This window comes from Seriola lalandi, unplaced genomic scaffold (assembly GCF_002814215.2).
Source record: "Seriola lalandi dorsalis isolate HSWRI2012SDOR001 ecotype SW California unplaced genomic scaffold, Sedor1 jcf7180002054686, whole genome shotgun sequence".
Taxonomy (NCBI): domain Eukaryota; kingdom Metazoa; phylum Chordata; class Actinopteri; order Carangiformes; family Carangidae; genus Seriola; species Seriola lalandi.
In genome coordinates, this window is record NW_019525239.1 from 1,385,608 (window position 1) to 1,403,693 (window position 18,086).

Sequence of the window (18,086 nt, forward strand, 5' to 3'; positions counted from 1 at the left end):
GATCTTATGAGGCAAAACGAAGCAAAGTAGAGTAGAGTTTTTTTAATAGAAATAATAGACAGTTGTTTCGCTATGATTCAGCATTTTCAGTCACAAACTCTCAAAGTTCATAATTTTATATATGTGTGTGTGTATCTCCAATGTCTCCCCTCTGATGTTACTTCATTGACCCGTCTGCTTTAAGCAGAAACAACGTTGTCATAGCGATGTATGAAGTCATTGATTATTGTGTTGGTCTCTGTCTCTGTGTTTGCTTCAGGCCCACACTGCAGTTCCTCTGGAGCCTACGTACCTGGCTGATGGTGAGTGCTTTGGTTTACAGGGGCGTACTCCCCAAAACACACCTTCAACACAAACACACACATATTTTCTGTCTGCTGTGGGGCTGTAGTTGTCATGGTCACACGTAGGACACGTGACAGGTGTGGTGATCGGTGACATTTCTTCAGTTAATGAAAAATGATTTATTGATTTATTAATTTATTATTATTTATTACAGCGTGGTTTCTGTTGTTGCTACGTGACAGGTGTGGTGATCGGTGACATTTCTTCAGTTAATGAAAAATGATTTATTGATTTATTAATTTATTATTATTTATTACAGCGTGGTTTCTGTTGTTGCTCTCAGCTAAAAATGAGGAGCGATTAAAGCTTTGTTACTGTTGGCATTTAGAATAATCAAGTTCTACTTCTGTTCCCAACACAACTGCTGCTTTGATGCTACACTACAGTCTGAAACACACTCTACACTCTGAAACACACTCTACACTCTGAAACACACTCTACACTCTGAAACACACTCTACACTCTGAAACACACACTAGACTCTGAAACACACTCTACACTCTGAAACACACTCTAGACTCTGAAACACACTCTAGACTCTGAAACACACACTAGACTCTGAAACACACTCTACACTCTGAAACACACTAGACTCTGAAACACACACTAGACTCTGAAACACACACTAGACTCTGAAACACACACTAGACTCTGAAACACACTCTAGACTCTGAAACACACACTAGACTCTGAAACACACACTAGACTCTGAAACACACACTAGACTCTGAAACACACTCTAGACTCTGAAACACACTCTAGACTCTGAAACACACTCTAGACTCTGAAACACACACTAGACTCTGAAACACACTCTAGACTCTGAAACACACACTAGACTCTGAAACACACACTAGACTCTGAAACACACTCTACACTCTGAAACACACACTCTACACTCTGAAACACACTAGACTCTGAAACACACTCTGGTTTTGGTCCCCTCAGTGATGTGCATCAAACACAGGCCCCCTGTGTCTTCCTTCCTCTCAGCCCTCACAACTTAACAATAGGCAGAAACACATCACACAGGCTCATTAGACAGACGTCCCAGAGGGAGAGAGAGTCGACACCAAACACTTCACACACAACAAACTCAACAACACAATGACGCTGGACATCAGCATGCACAACAATCAGCCAGCGCTACACACATACAGAGAGATCAGGTTAGTATTCCTGTTGCACACACGAGGCAGGTGGGCTCCCTGCTGTAGACAGAATAGAGTTGTGCAGTAAAGCTGCTGCACCGTGTGTGTGTGGTGTGTGCGTGTGTGTGTGCGTGTGTGTGTGTGTGACATGCAAAGACGTGATTGAGTAGTAGAAGCAGTCATGACGGACAGTGAGTTAGTCCATTTTTTTAGGGTTAGGCTTTTTTAGGGCGGCGCAGTGGTGTGTGGTCAGCACTGTCGCCTCACAGTGAGAAGGTTCTGGGTTTGAACCCTGGGCCTGGGGTCTTTTTGTGTTCTGTGAGTACTACAGAGACATGCACATTAGGTGAATTGGCGACTCTAAAGTCCCTGTGTGAATGTGAGCATGAATGGTTGTTTGTCTCTATATGTCAGTCCTGTGATAGACCCCGCCCCTCACCCAATGTCAGCTGGGATTAGCTCCATCCCCGCCGCGACCCTATAAGGATAAGTGCTATAGATAATGATGGATGGAAGTCTAATTTTATATTGTTACCAGAGTAATTACTGAGTCCTCTGAGCAATGATCTTAATGAGCAGCTGTAGACTGTGAGCATAATGTAAAAGGCTTTATGTACTGACTATATGGTAGAACATAGAACAATATGGAAATACAGAAAGTAGCAGGATATATTTAATTTATGTCAAAATGAAGTGAATTACTGCTTTTTAGGTCAGACTTGTTCCTTATAACAGACTGTACACTGACAAACTCATTTCAGGGACAGAGCAGGAAGAGATGAGAGGCAGGGAGAGAAAGAGAAGACTGAAAAAGGACGTGGGAATGGAGAAGAGCGTAAAAGGAGAAAATCAAGGAGAGAAAATTGTTTTTAACAAAGGAGAAAAAGCCCCTTCCCCCTCTCTCTCTCTTCCCACTCTGTTTTTCACCCCCTCCACTAAATCGTTCTTCTCACATTTCCTCAGTGTATATGTTCCCTGCATATAATTCCCTCCATCTCATCATCTGTAATTATTGCCTTCATCCCCTGTGTGTGTGCTTGGATGTGTGTGCGTGTGTGTGTGTGTGTCGGGCTCTCCATGTGTCATTTTTTGCCAGACACTTAATCCACTGCAGGAGTTCTCTCTCCCTCTCCCCTATCTCACACACACACACACACACACACACACACACACACACACACACACACACACAGAGCTGTCAGCAGTTGTAATGGAGGTCATTGAAGGTACTGATTTCATAGTGCAGTTGTCAGCTCATAAGCTGAACTCATTTACTCAGTGTGTGTCTCTTAGTTAGACCTCCACACACACCTCCACACACTCGGCCTCAGGCCTGTACCTTGTCACATTTTGAGCTTCAGTGCCCACAGAACAGATCACAATGAGGTCAATGATCAGGGTTCACACGTACCTGGCAGAGATGTAGCGACACAAACAGATAGGACTCGAGTGTAGACTCAAACTTCTAGATCCAAACACAGGAAGCAACTTCACTGCGAACAAGGAGGAACCAGAAACAGACAAACTGACAATGAAGTGGTGACAGAGGCAGGAGTATACAGACTGAGATGATGAGCTAACTGGGTTCAGAGGTCTGTACCACGAAGAAGGATCTTAGGTTGTGGAGGTAACTTCAGGCTTTACTCTGGGGTTTCAGTCCTACCACAATGTTTCACTTGTTACCAGGGTAAATAACCATGGTAACTGATGCTGAACTAACCTCTTCCGGATCAGATCAAATCCTGTCAACAGCCAAACTACTGACCTATCAGATACCTGGAAAAACTGAGTCATCATTCCTACAGGATCCTGACAGGGACAAAAAGGTTTACAATAATAAAGGTGTAATGCTGAGGCTAACTGTTGTTTGCTGCCATATTATTTTTATTACAGGCATGCAATGAATCTTGGGGTAGGTTAGACCTCTGAAAGATGCTGCCCCTTAATTAATAATAATAATTGGGACACAACTGTAGTCAGGGAGAAGTGAAGAGGGGCTGAGGGGACCAGAGAGGGAGCAGCTCAGTATCCTGGAAAATATGGGAAACCTGAACCAGCGTGAGGAGTTTCCTTCTAGCTGGAAATTTAAAGAACATCATTTACATACATTCCTGCAGCCCGCTTCACCAGAACATATGTTTGAGTGTAAATGGAACGAGCTAATTAGTTTTTCACACTAAGCTCCCCGCTTTGTTCAGCTGCACCAGCTCTGCTCACACTGTAATTTAACTAAAGTGCTGTAATCCAGACACGTGCAGAGACGTTTCATGCTGTGCAGTGTTCAAGAGAAAGCCTCTGCTGACTACTGTTACAAAATGAGACCGGCAGTCGACATGATTATTTTAAAAAAACATGTTTGTCCATCACTGTTTGAATTATTCAACCAATCACTTCAGTTGCACTTTGATCTTTTTCTTTCACTAAGGTGAGGATGTCTGTATCTGCTGAAGTCAACAGTATAGTCTGTGTAATCAAAGTGATGGTGAATCCTACATAAGTGAAAGTGTGTGTCAGTGTCATCAGTGTAAATATTAATGAAGAGTTTGCTCTGAAGCCTCGTTCAGACAGAATGAACATCACAGATTGGAGGTAGGGGATGAAATAGTCACTGCTCCTCAGCAATTAAACTCATCCTCAGCAGCAGCATTTTAACCACCACAAGATTACAGGATATAGTCTGTGACAGACGAGGGCATTCAGCGGGACAGAGACAAAAGACAAAAGCACAAGAGTTGAAGTGAGTGGCAAATATATTGACTGAGGTGAATTCATATTCACTTCCTACTCAGAGTCATAGCTAATCTGATATGATTCAGTGTGACTTCCACTTCCTGGGAATATTTCTTATCTCTAATGGCCTTCCAGAATAAACCAGTCCATAAACCTGCTTATCAATAATATCACAGTAATCCAAAGACAGCTCTCTGTGCATCCATGGCTACACTACAAACAGCAACTGCTAATAGCTGATTCGACATAGCTGACTTTTAACTTGGGCAGTTTGACTAAATGAAAACCTATGTGGACTTAGTCAAATGAGGCTGAATACAGAACAGCTTTACCAAACTTTAGCTGACTTTATGATGAGCTTCCACAGGGTCTATCTGTCCTGATGGTGTTATTTATTTCTGTTAGCATAGTTGTTTCCAAACAGGCCATGTAGATCTTAGCATGTTTCCATGGACTCCCTTCATTTTCACATAAAAGTCAAAGTTCACACTGAACTGTAAACAAGACTAGGTCTAAATCTACTTGCTGTGTACTTTAAGTTTTAACTGGAGCCGCAAACCACCAGGAAACGAGGGTTGCAATCAATTGTTCCTGTTAATTCAATGGGAATGCTGATTTCCTGGATGCTTGCCATGGTTCTAAACAAAGGAGGAAAAAACACAAAAATATTTTGAACAACAAATCCAAAATCTGGCCTTTAAATAATAATTAATACTTGCACATAGGAATGCCATAAATGCTACTTACATTGAAGGTGAAGCAAAAGAAACATGACAAACACCCACAGGAACTGAAACAAGGTGAAGGGAGTTTGGAGACAAAGAGACAGAAGTCTTCATACTGGACCATATTTGTAAGGTGGGAGGAGGAGCTTCCACCGTTATAAGGTTCCTCCTTATGGAAAGGAGGGCCAACTGGTATTAGTCTAGTATCAGCTGGTTTCAGTCTAGTGTCAGCTGGTTTCAGTCTTGTATGAGCTGGTTTCAGTCTAGTGTCAACTGGTATCAGTCTAGTATCAGCTGGTATCAGTCTAGTGTCAGCTGGTTTCAGTCTAGTGTCAGCTGGTTTCAGTCGAGTATCAGCTGGTTTCAGTCTAGTGTCAGCTGGTATCAGTCTAGTATCAGCTGGTATCAGTCTAGTGTCAGCTGGTATCAGTCTAGTATCAGCTGGTTTCAGTCTAGTGTCAACTGGTTTCAGTCGAGTATCAGCTGGTTTCAGTCTAGTGTCAGCTGGTATCAGTCTAGTATCAGCTGGTATCAGTCTAGTATCAGCTGGTTTCAGTCTAGTGTCAACTGGTTTCAGTCGAGTATCAGCTGGTTTCAGTCTAGTGTCAACTGGTTTCAGTCGAGTATCAGCTGGTTTCAGTCTAGTGTCAGCTGGTTTCAGTCTAGTATCAGCTGGTATCAGTCTAGTGTCAGCTGGTATCAGTCTAGTGTCAGCTGGTATCAGTCTAGTGTCAGCTGGTATCAGTTTAGTGTCAGCTGCTAGTGTCAGCTGGTATCAGTCTAGCATCAGCTGGTATCAGTGTTAGTGAAACAATCTGTGCTAATTCATTTTCAAAGAGCAGCAGCCAGTCAGTCAGTTTTGGTCATTCACATTTCTAAGGCCATCATTTCCTCACAGCCTCACTGTGATTGCAAAAAGTGGAACAACAAACAGGAAAAAAAAAATCCAATTTAAAATACAAGGACATTGCTCCGGTTGGGAATCACATCACAGCAGCCAGTTCACTGAAAAAAGGGTAACTGTAGCTGTAGTTATTACTGTGGTGGGGGTGGAAAATTACCCATTTTGCTCTCTGGGCAGGATTAAAATCCCTGAGCAGAGCAGGTAATGTTAAAATCACCAAATCCAGTCTTAATGGAGCTTCAGTGTCTTCCATCTGTCTCAGTTAATAAGGAATTACTTCTGCTCAAATTACACTGTAAACCCTCCACTGTATTCACACTAATGCTACATTTGAACTTGGCTAGCCTAGCTTAGCATAAACACTGGTTGCAAGAGGAAACTCTGGCACTTTCACCCCAAAAGCTCACTAATTAAAAACAACAGTATGTGGTTTTAGAGCGAGTCACAGTTAAATCTCATTTGCCAGTTTTTACATTTTGATAAAACTTGTAAATACACGTCACCAGTAGGTTCTGTGTGAATCTGTATGAGATGTATATTTGAAGAGGATATGTGTCTGTCTGTGTGTCTCAGAGTTAGATGCTTCTTACCCTCCCTATGGCTACACTGATCTGCCTCTGGACACCATGCCGCTAGACCCTGACCTCCATGAGCCCTACATCCCTGATATGACGTACGACCCCAGACAAGCCTACCCTGAGCCGCTCTAACAGGTAAACACACACAGCACACTGTGGACATTTTCCGTTTCATTCTATTACTTTTTAATGAACATTTGGTTTCAGATGCTCCACTTTTCATATACTACTACAACTAGTAATACTACTGTCAAAACCGGCTCAAAGCCATGACAAAGAAAACAGGAGGCAACACAGGGAGTTAAAGCAATAAGCCAATTATTTATTTTTAACCAAAGTCAACTCAAAGAATCAAAAAATACTGCGAGGTGTGGGAGTCAGTCAATCAGTAGTGATAGCATGAGTGCATGAGTGAAGAGTGGTGTATGAAGTGTCGGGCGGACAAGAAACAAAAAGATAAGGAAAAGACGAGGAGCATCTGGAGCAACACTTCCCTCTGTGTCTTGCTCATCAGGAAGAAAGTGTGGGGGGGGGGTTCAAATAGCCCTGGGAACACCGGGCCCAGGTGTATCCAATAAACTATTACCCAGAGAAGAGAAGTAAACACAAGCAAGCCTCCTGCCCAACAGCCAAAAAGGGCGGGGGCGTCACATTACTTATTATTATTATTATTATTATTATTGCAATAGCCAAGCAATGTGGTTTACATGGCAGAATATCCATTTAAATAAAGAAAGTGCTGACACACATAGAGGAATATCCTGACACATTACACAGACAAAGCAGTGGCACCTCCACAGATCCACCTGAGTCAGCTGTCTCCCCAGTGCTACTGCCGTACTACAGCAGACAAGCATCTGTTGATACTACACTAAAGCGAGGAGCAGAGGCAGTGCAGATAACTGTTGTCAGATGATAAGATTGTTGTTCAGATGGAAGCCTGACGCTTACTATCGTGTGTACTGAGATGTCAAATGTTCACATAGACAGTGGAGTGTATATATGTAATACTGCTTGGAGTGCTGGGGATTGTATAATCTTATGTAATGCTCTGTGGATATCTGGCAAGGCTGAGTGAGCTCAGATTAATCATTGTGTTAAGTGAGTTTCAGTGATTTTTCAGTAATGGTTATGGTCAAATCTCTGTAGTAATTTCATGCTGGTTCCAAGAAAATGATGGCTCTGTGGTTGTATAGACTCTTGTGTTACAGTGTAACAGTTTATCTGAAAGTGTTAAAGGAAGGAGGAGATTCATGAAGAAAAAGAAAAAGAATGTTGAACTGTTCCTTAAAGGCTGATTTTTCAGTGTAAAACTTTGGGAAGTTTGTTTTCAGTCTCATTTATCTGAGTAAATACAGCAGACTCTGAGAGTGATTCTAAATAATGATGCCTTAATGCAGATATTCTATATTTCTTATCTTTTTTCTTTTGTTGCAGGAGAATAAATTTGAAAACGCTGAGAGAGAAAGAGAGAATGAGCAAATCACAGGAACAAAGACTGAGGGGATGGATGGATGATGGAGAGTGGAGGTTTTAATCAGCCCTTTCCAAGTGGAAAAAAAAAATCTCATTTGGCAATCAAGAACTATCAGAAGAGGTTGCTTATTTAAAAAAAAACAAAAAAGAAACGTTGATTGTTCCTGTAAATGGAAAAAAAAAAAAAAAAAAGAAAAAAAAGAAAAAAGACGTAACTTTGTTATAATGTTTTACTGTGGGGTGAGAGTCGGGGGTGTCTGAAGTTTTGAGGCGTTGTTACACGGGTAACTTTTTGAAGCAATCAAAACAGGCGACGACGCCTCACACTGACAGTTCGACACGTGGGACAAGCAGGGGGCCAAACGTTTTAGCATTTCATTGAGGTTTAGAAACAGTCTGTTGTAATATTAGTTGTGATATACAGAGATTCTCTACACCCATTTTGGTCATTAAGAAGTTCCATTAAATTACAGTTAACTATAACCCCCAGTTCAACATTGATGACATCACTGAAAACTTGCTTGAAAACATTTCAAATCGATTTTTCTCCCCTCTTGGCGTCACTGCCAGTCACCGTTGCTACCAAATGCTACCCGTGTATCCCAGCCTGAAGCAGCTGTCTTTTAGATGTCTCCTCTGTGTATTTGAACAGTGCACATGTCCCGGGGTGTCCATGTGTGGTCATTGCATGGTAGTATATTGTGTACTCATTGAAATATTCTTCGCCTTTTACTTACTGAGAAAAAGTGACATTCGGGTTTTACAGGGGCGTTTTGGATCACGCCAAACCATTTGGAAAAACTTTAGTGCAGAGCTGGACCACAGATCCCGCCATGTCCCGGCCTCATGAAACGTTCCCAAAGGAAACAGGAAATGGACTACAGGTTCTCCTCCAATCTTCGGCATCGGACTACAAATCCATCTGTTTTCGAGTCATACCCAGTGAGACCCACACATCTCCAGTGCATATGGACCACAGCTCTCTGGTCACACCGCTGTGGGTGCCGCACTGTAGGGTAAATTTACAAAGGTAATAATGTGCTTAGACATAATGACAAACCACTTTTGTATTAGAGCTGTGCTGATTATAGAAATCTATGGATAACTGTGTCGCTGTCAGTGGAGGGATGGGGAGCTTTGCTGCTGCTCACAGCATTGTGTTAAAGATTTAGTCTCTGATTGGTGTGCAGCATCTTTTTCACCTCACCATCACATCGCAGTGCAGAGTCCACATGGTCTGCATGTTAGTGCAGCTGCAGCTGGAACATGGACGTCAAGTGCTCTGTGCACCAGCGAGGGGCGACTGTGCTCGTAGTTACACCCAACCAACTACAACAGCCATAGTCTGAACAAGTGGCAGAATACCAGAGCTATAAATACTGAATAAATACAGTTCACATTGTCATATATAATTCCTTTGTATGTGTGCATTCACTGTGCCACAGTAAAATTTAAACATTTGTTGAAAGGACAGGTATTTGACTTTTTGTCTTTGAGGACTAAATTATTGGTTTTTCAGATGTGACTACATATAAGTTCAGTTGTAGCTCCCTGATTTTATATAATACACTGTGTCATTGCTTCTTGGCCAACAGCCCTGCCCCAATGACAAAGTGTTCCCATTTAAAAAAAAAAATGCTCTGCGCTACCTGTACTTAGTATTTGGTATATTTATGCTGCCCTCTGCTGGACAACACTCAAATGTAACACACTTCTTGGTTTTCTGTGTGGCGATTTGATTTTAATGTGGCACACTAACAAAAAAACAAAAAAAAAAAACAATTAATTCTTATTTAAGACAAATAACTGTCATTCAACAACAATTTTCATTTAATTATGAAAGTAAATGCACACATATAAAAGAAATACAAAAATGTTTCCTGTATTTCTGACGTGCTGTAATGTAGGATTTTTAAATCAGAACCTGGGTTTTTTTTATTTTTAAGTCTTCAGAAATTTGATCAGTATCACTGGAAATACTGTGGGCCCAATGGTGCAAGAAACCAGAGCAGTGAGGTAATGATAGTGGATAAACTGGGTTTGAGTATTCAGTTCTTTGGGCCTTTCACAGAACACTACGCCAGTTCTAACTCACCTGTAGAAAAACCAGCTGTAGAAAATTTACATCTGGACCCTTAAACTGAGACTTACTGGACTTAACACTGATAATGGTTTCTTCCAACAAAAGCAGCAAACTATTCATGTTTTTTTTTTCCACTGCATGCATTGTGAATGTTTTTTTCTTTTTATACTCTTGTTTCAACTTTTATGTTTTCGCCTACAGTGATTGGCTGTTGGTTGTATCCCTATATCGACCAAATGTGGAGAAATCCACTCTAAGTTTCGTTCTATGGAAGATTTTCGCTGTGCGTCACCAGCTGTCCCCGCCCTTACTGTTGCTCCACAAAGTGTGGCTCCTGTTGCCTAGCAACCTTGACAACACACTTTTTTTTTTTAACAAATACTTGAGGTTTTAAAGCCCTTCAACAGTTGTACCTTTAGCTGTTGAACTGAGCTGAACCCCAATCCATACATTTAACAGCGTAATCCTGAGGCTCTCTGCTGCCATATTATTTTCTTTACACATCAATTTTACACATCGCATTTCACATTCATCTTGGGATAGGTTGGGCCCCGAGGGACCCACCTGTTGGAGCCTTTGTTGCCCAGGAGGAAAAGGATGTATTTGAAGGAGCCTTTGTTGCCCAGGAAAAAAAGGATGTATTTGAAGGAGCCTTGTCACACCACTGTGACGCTATCAGTCTTCAAATGCATCCTCTGAAGGATGCGGCCCCTGAATTGGGACACAGCTGATGGATGCGTGTCATTTCCTTCTGCACTCTGAGGTTTGGGTCAGTCCAGGATGGACAGGATGAGCAGCTTCCCATAATTTTTACTTTCAAGACAAGGAATTAGAAATATGCACCATTGGCCCCTAAGCAGTTAGTATCCTTAATAGTCACTGAAGAATGGCTGTACTGTGTTTAACTGCATTGCACCGCTGTGTAGGACCACCCTCTTTTTAGACTAATGGCTTGAGATACTGCATTTGAACAGTACAAACAGGGACATGTCACATAAGGAAGAATTCTTTAGGATACAGTATTGACATTATCATAATGAACATAATGAAAGAGCTGTTGTTTTTTACCCTGCGATTTGTATGACTGTGTGTTTGTGTGGCATATGAACGACAGAAGTGTTGGTGCACTCTTGAGAGAAAAAGATGAAGCCAAATAAAGGGAGAGAGAAGTTTCAGGGGAGGAAATGTGACCTATAGTGCCCCCTGCTGGTTCTGTTCATCCATAAGAAAATCCTAATCTGCATTTTTCTGCTGGTCAAACTATTTCCCATGAGCACTCAACAGCATGAACTGAGGAAGAGAAGATATGTATAATATAAAGCACTGTAAAATATGAAATATGATTAAATTTTGTATCAAATCACCTTCAGAGACATCATGACTTTATGTGACATACCCACCGACGAGCCAAAACATGACCACTCACAATCAAGTGTGTTACATCAAGGTATAGGAATTATTCATTGGTAAGTGGACAGTTGGTTTTCATAGTCAGTGCAGATGTGAGCACCTGAGCGACTTTGACAGGGGTCCAGGTAACCGGGGTCTCCCAGTCAGTGGTCCAAGGAGGGATAAACCACGAAGCAGTGCATCGTCGATGTGCGAGGACAACAAAAAGCCTGTATGGTCATTGCACCCTGTTGCATATGCGGCTGTGTCCGGTCAGAGTGCCAATGCTGGTCGTGATGTTCTGGCTCATCAGTGTATATGACACTGTAGGTTCCACTGGGGGGCAAGATGCTGACTTTCCTCACCTGTAGAGGTGGAAAAGAAGAGGATGTGATGGTGGAAGGAGAAAGTAAGGAGAAGTAAGGAACAGGAAGCAGAGGGAATGATAGATGCCAAAGAGATTTATCTTGTGTTGATAATCATTTTCGTGCCTGCTGGTTGTCTCGTGTAGCAGGAAGTGGAGTGTTCCAGACACAGACTGGTGCACAAAGAGCTGAAGGGACAAAGGCTCAGGTTAATATAATAGAAGAGCGAACTGCATGTGAAACGAAAAGTGCAGCCCAGAATGATTCTAATTATCCAGTCACTCTTAAGCCTCATTTACTCCTGGTATTAACATGTGCGTATGGATAACAACATTCAACCCACAGGTCTTTGTGTTTACACTGGTATTAATGGCATGTCAGTATGAACATTAGTGATGCAGTTCTGGCTGGCTTGCTAGCTAACATTACTGCTTCTACCTGGAACTTCAGCCAGGCTTGCTTTAGCTACCAGGAAAAGATGGAGTTAGGTGACCTTTCAACTTGCTGGGTGTTTTTTTTTTTTTTTCTTCTGAATGTGGTCACGCAGAACAGGTTGTAGTTACAGCTGCTGAGATCTGATCACAGTGCAACCATACCACCTCCAGATGTGGTTTTACATGCATTTGCACACAAACATATGTTTTTCCTTACCTACATCAGAGGTCTCCAACCCCCGGGCCCTGGACCGGTACTGGGCCGAAACCGGTCCATGGTGTAAAAAAAGTCGGAGACAGCTGACCTAGATCATGTATCCACATTCAGATTGCGTTTTGATGCCATGTGTAAATATTGTATAAATCACACTCAAAGGTGACATTAAGCATCTAGATCAGCATCACAAGATTAACATTGGCTTCACTGTCTTCTGTATCATCTCCCACTGCCACTGCTAAATCTATCACTTGTAGAACTGGAAAATCCCTGACTTTGGTGGCTGTAACAGGTGATCTATGTCTGGATCAGGAGAAACACCTGTTAACAAAGGTGGAAATGCAAATAGAAGACTGGGTCGGGCAGACCACGTCTAAGGGTTGTCCGGGTAGATTACCATCAGTCCTCTTCCTGGTATCACAGCCTGATGATCTGATGATCGTCTGCAGAGGAAAAACAAGCAAAGCCCATATAGCAGCATAAAGGCATTGGTCATGTGACTAGTGGCATGATTGTGACTAAGTGCTAGCAAGCTTCTCCAAGGCCCTAATAAATTACAACATAATAGTGTTGGCAAGGCTACGAAAAAGTAGCATACAGATGCCTCCAGCTGTCTCTGTCTTTAACGTGGCCCTTGCAGGATGTAGCAGAGTAGCCAAACTGTAGTTATTCAGGGAAGTTTCACAGAGTTTACACAGTTACACACATTCACACCTGGAATCTGCTTCCAAGGGTGAGGCATTTAGAAATCACAGGTTAATACTGGGTATAAATGGACATAATAATTACCCCATCAGAATAATCTGAAAGATCACAAAGTGCATACAGTGGCTTTAATGCAATGTGAGTTACAAGGCAGGTGACAGTGATACTATAAGGAAGCAAGCTCCCAGCTTGTACGCTTGTAAGTTCAGAATCCATTCAGTCAAAGCTAACTGACATGGAAAATATCCAATCACTAACATTAGCTAAAGTTAGATGTATTTGCAGCATGTCCACTGGCATAAACATCCAAGACAGTGATGTGTGACACATATGAAGGACTGCAGAATAAGGTGTTGGTAAGGACACTGGATATGGTTTGAGAAGGTGTTAAGTGCTGAGCGGAGGTCTCTCTCATGACAGAGTACACCAAGCAAACATTGTCGGGGATTAAAACTTAACACACTGAAAATGGGGGTCCAAACTCAAAAGAATGGGTATATGCAGTTCACTGAGTTCTTCACTGCAATGTTCCTGCCAACATCACCAGCTCACACAACAGCTGTAGCAGCTCATATCCAGCTGTTGTGCATTCAGACATTTAGCAGGCACGGTTAGCCTTGATCCATCACCATTGCTCTCAGTATCGCAGTCCTGCAGTGGCTGGTGGTCAGTGTACAGCAACAGTGAAAGTGACAAAGCTGAAACACAGCTAACTTAATACCACCTGCCAGGGGCAATATTCAAAAATATTACCCCAGCCAGCTGTTCCTTGTCAGGATATGAGAAACTGAAGCATCATCTCTTGGCTCATGTGTCACTTGTTGGAGAAAAGGTTGCTGCCCTCCTGGTGGGTGGATTCTCAGATGTTGCATTTCTGACCACACCCATCCTCCCAGTTGCATACAGTCTAGTTTCGTTTGTTGCACTTGTAACCACCAACTGTAATGTGACATTGTGGCGGGTCACATCAGTGTGACATGGCGTGGTGTACAGGCTGCTGCGGACCATGCAGCAGGTGCTAACTGGCAGAGCCAGCAGAATTAATGGACTGGGTACAGTTACACTTCTAAATATGCTGTTTATGACCTGACTGAACAATCAAGCAGGACAGATGTGGTGGGAATGTGAAGGAAAGTGGTGAGAAATTGTGTAGAATATGTCTGAGGGGGCATATTAAATCTTGATATGCATTTTTACAAAAACAATCACGTTTCAAAGTTTTTTATTTCAAATAAATGAAATAAACCAGCCCACGTTTCCTGTGTGGTTCATATGCTGCACTCTTATATCACACAAATACACACTGACTGTACAGTGATATCACCATACTTACAACCACACAGATCACTGATGTTAAACAATTACTACATCAAATAAAATTTCTTTAATGGTCATTGCTCATGTTTTTAAAAAGATTTTTCTACAATATCTTTGCACGGCAACCATAGTTTGGATGAGGTTTGGGGGTAGATTGTGATCATGGCAACTTAACTAGTGCTGCCATAACCCACTCTACATTAAGGACATAATACTTCTTGCACTGGAACTGGATGTTTACACACTGAAAAAAACTCTTGACCAAAATGAACATACAGTGGCTTCAGAAAGTCTGAGAGACTTTAAGCGGTGACGATTGAAGGGACAGCTACATTGGGATGTGATGACGACGATTCTATGTCAAAACTTCCTACCGTTGCAGCTCAACTGTCTACTTCAGGAGAAAGACTAGTTTGCCTTGTGGTGTTAAAGAGAGCCAGTAATTATACATTTCTGTCATATTTGACACTGTCATTTCATTTATATTCAATTATACCATTAGTAGTTTTACGGCTAATGAGTATATTTGTTAAAGATACTGTGTGTTGATGAAACCATGACGCTGTCCGTGGTGCTGAAGAAACAGACGGATTCATACAAACTCCTCATTTGATATAAAATTTTCTCTAAAGCAAATATCAAGAGCTCTCAGGTCATTTTAAGAGACATATTGTAGCAATATTCAGTGCGACCTCGGTTTTCTTGAAATACCCGTTATTAGAGTTAAATGTTGTTTATCGATCTTTGACGTACATTACTATGGCAAATCGTTGGAGTATACAGACACTGTAATCGTCACTTCAACCATTGTCCCTATTCAGATCTTTTGAAGACTTTGTTGCGCAAAAAATGAAGGGATCTGATAGTTTAGTTGCGAATACCATTTCAGCCCATCGATCTATACTCAGGTGAGCAGAAGTTATAGCTTTGAGACTTCCTGGGGAGGTCTGTACAAGTTCTCAACAACTGGATTTGGACAGTTTATCTCATTGTTCCTGTCAAATCCTCTCAGGCTCTTTCAGACTGGACAGGAAGTGTCTGAACTGTCACCTTCAGGTCTCTCCACAGATGGTCTATGGAGTTGCAGTCTTGGCTTGAGCTGGACCAATGCGACTCCACTGTTGTCTTGGCTGTTTGCTTCAGGTCACTGTGGAGCTGAAAGCTGAACACAATTACTGAGGCCACTGTTGTCCTGGGAACACTCAGAGCTTTAGAAATGATTCAGTGTCTGATTGCACCTGGGTGAAAATAGTCACACAGCAGCCATTTAACTATTTACACCTGTATAGAACAGCCAATGGCTCCCAAAGCACCTTTGTTTTTTCAACCATTAAAAACAGTGTACAGGAGATTTGCAATGCACCATTTAATACGTGCAATGCCACTTTCAAGAATCAATAGAAATGATAATACATATGGTTGTTGAATGGGTCAAGCACAGGAATTTCCCACTGGAAACTGGAGTGTGAAATCAAAAGTTGATATTTTATGTCTTCATGTTTGTTTTTCTAAATGATATTCAGTTTCCAGTTGCAGTTTGGTGAGGTTTGTCACCAGACCACTAAAGTCTTAACACCAGAACTTCTCCCATGTAACTCCTGGAGGTTATACAACAGAGCTTAAGGTGTTAATAGCCACATAGACTGGGTGCAAATAGTATGATTTTATACCTTTGCCCTGATCTATGCCGAGCCACAAGGGTTCCTTGGACTTCATGGACTTTGGTTGTTGTCCTGACAGCAGTGTAAACTGTGGTGTCTGTCTTTTTAAACTATGTCTAATCAATTTAATTCACCACAGGTCAACTCAGATCAAGTTTGAGACCCACCTTGAGGATAACTAAAACAAACAAGAAGCACCTGAACACAACTTGGAGAGCCACAGAAAAGGGTATGAAAGAAAGATTTTTTGGAAAAATTTCTACAAATACATTTTGTCATTGTGTTGTAAACTGATGAGAAAGGTTATCCTCGAAAATAGCAGATTGAATGATTTGCAGGAATAACTGAACTCAAATGCAGACAAAAAAAAGGGAGTAGGGGAAAAAATTTGGTTTTATAGCAAAAAGTTACTTACAAGAGGTAAGAAGCAAAACAGAAAAGCCAAAAACACTGGGAAGATGGGAGCAAAAGACACCAGGAACTGCAAGAATCCAAACTGAACCAGTTCCATTGGGATTTGAACAGGTTGACAACAGACAAAGACAAACAAGACAAAGACAGGAAGTAAACTAACATGAGACACAAAGGGGAAGTGATTTTTAATTAATAATAATTAATCAATGAAACAGGAAATTAATCAAAAGTCCAAACCAAGAGTCCAACAAAGACCAAAAATGTTCAAACATAATGTGTCAGTCAGGGCAAACCATGTCCAGATATACTGTAGATTTTTCTTGCACTGTTGATCGGGGCTGCTTACATGTTTTTAGTGCCTTTTTCACCAGGGAAGTTTGTTAGTACATGTTGGTTTGTCCAGCTCTTCAGGGTAATATCACTACAAAAGTTTTCTGTGGGTACTCAAGATCACAAGAGAACCATGACACCATCTGATACTGAGTCATCTTCTGGTGCCGCGATCATGTCAAAACCTTTGGTTCATCGCAAGGTATCTTCCAGTTTAAGTGGTTTTTTAGGCACTTATCCATGAAATGAAATTAATATTTATTATTCCCAGAGGATGATTTCCAATGATTTTTTTAATGTGTACTTGAAATAGCTGAAACTAATGGTCATGGCATTTCCAGTGAAGTTATTTAAGTACATCCATGCGACCTAAAAGACTAACTCTTCACTTTGAACACTCCATGATTTAAGCGCCACACTCAAAATATCAACACTCTGATTGTGTGGTTTCACAGTGATCCCTAGTCGGGTCTGTACCTTTTTACATCCAGATCAACTTAGGGAGAGTTTTGACCTTCATCTGTGGAGAGAATATGTAGAAAGCTGTTTACCTGCTCTGGTCCTGGCTGTTGAAGTGAGTTAGTTTATACATTTAACTTCAACATGTGAAGTTTCAGTGTGACATTTGCCAAGTCAAACAACCTCACATGAGACGTAGTTCTACGTCCACAAGATGTACAAGAACCAACTAAAGACAAGATTCTGCACAGACACTAACCCGGGGCCAAGAATAAGCTGTGATGCAGTGTGTACATGTGTATGATGGTCTGTAAACTGACTTCACATCGGCCTCTAAACAACAGTTTACTGAAAAAAAACCCTAACATCAAGGTGTTAAATACACCTGACACATACAGTGGCAAGAAAAAGTATGTGAACCTTTTAGAATTTCATGGTTTTCTGAGTAAATTTGTCATAAAATGTGATCTGATATTCATTTAAGTCAAGGGTATTGACAAATATAATGTGTCTTAAATAATACCACAAAAAAAATTGATCTTTCATGTCTTTATTGAGAATAACCAAAAAATCATCATAGTGCTTGTGGAAAGAGTATGTGAACCCTTGAATTAATGCCCTCAAAAAAGCTAATTGGTGTCAGGTTTTAGCATACCTGGAGTCTCGTTAAGACAATGAGTTTGGGGGTGTAGACTAAAGCTTTGACTGATAAAAACCCCTCAACCCCTTTGTTTTGCAAAAGAAGAACACGTTTATGTGAGCCATGCCTCGCCAAAAAGAGCTTTCAGAGGATCTACGATCAA

At 41.4% G+C, this 18,086-nt stretch overlaps 1 protein-coding gene across 1 annotated transcript in view; it reads left to right on the forward strand.

Moving 5' to 3' along the window:
• Positions 1-14,351, forward strand: part of LOC111667205 (junction plakoglobin a-like) — a 145,191-nt gene extending 130,840 nt beyond the window's left edge. Inside the window, exons 15-17 of the mRNA XM_023422835.2 lie at positions 260-302; positions 6,429-6,568; positions 7,871-14,351. Coding sequence (XP_023278603.2) covers positions 260-302; positions 6,429-6,565 — 180 coding nt within the window. The 3' untranslated portion in view covers positions 6,566-6,568; positions 7,871-14,351. The remainder of the gene's footprint in view (positions 1-259; positions 303-6,428; positions 6,569-7,870) is intronic.
• The last annotated feature ends 3,735 nt before the right edge of the window (positions 14,352-18,086 follow it).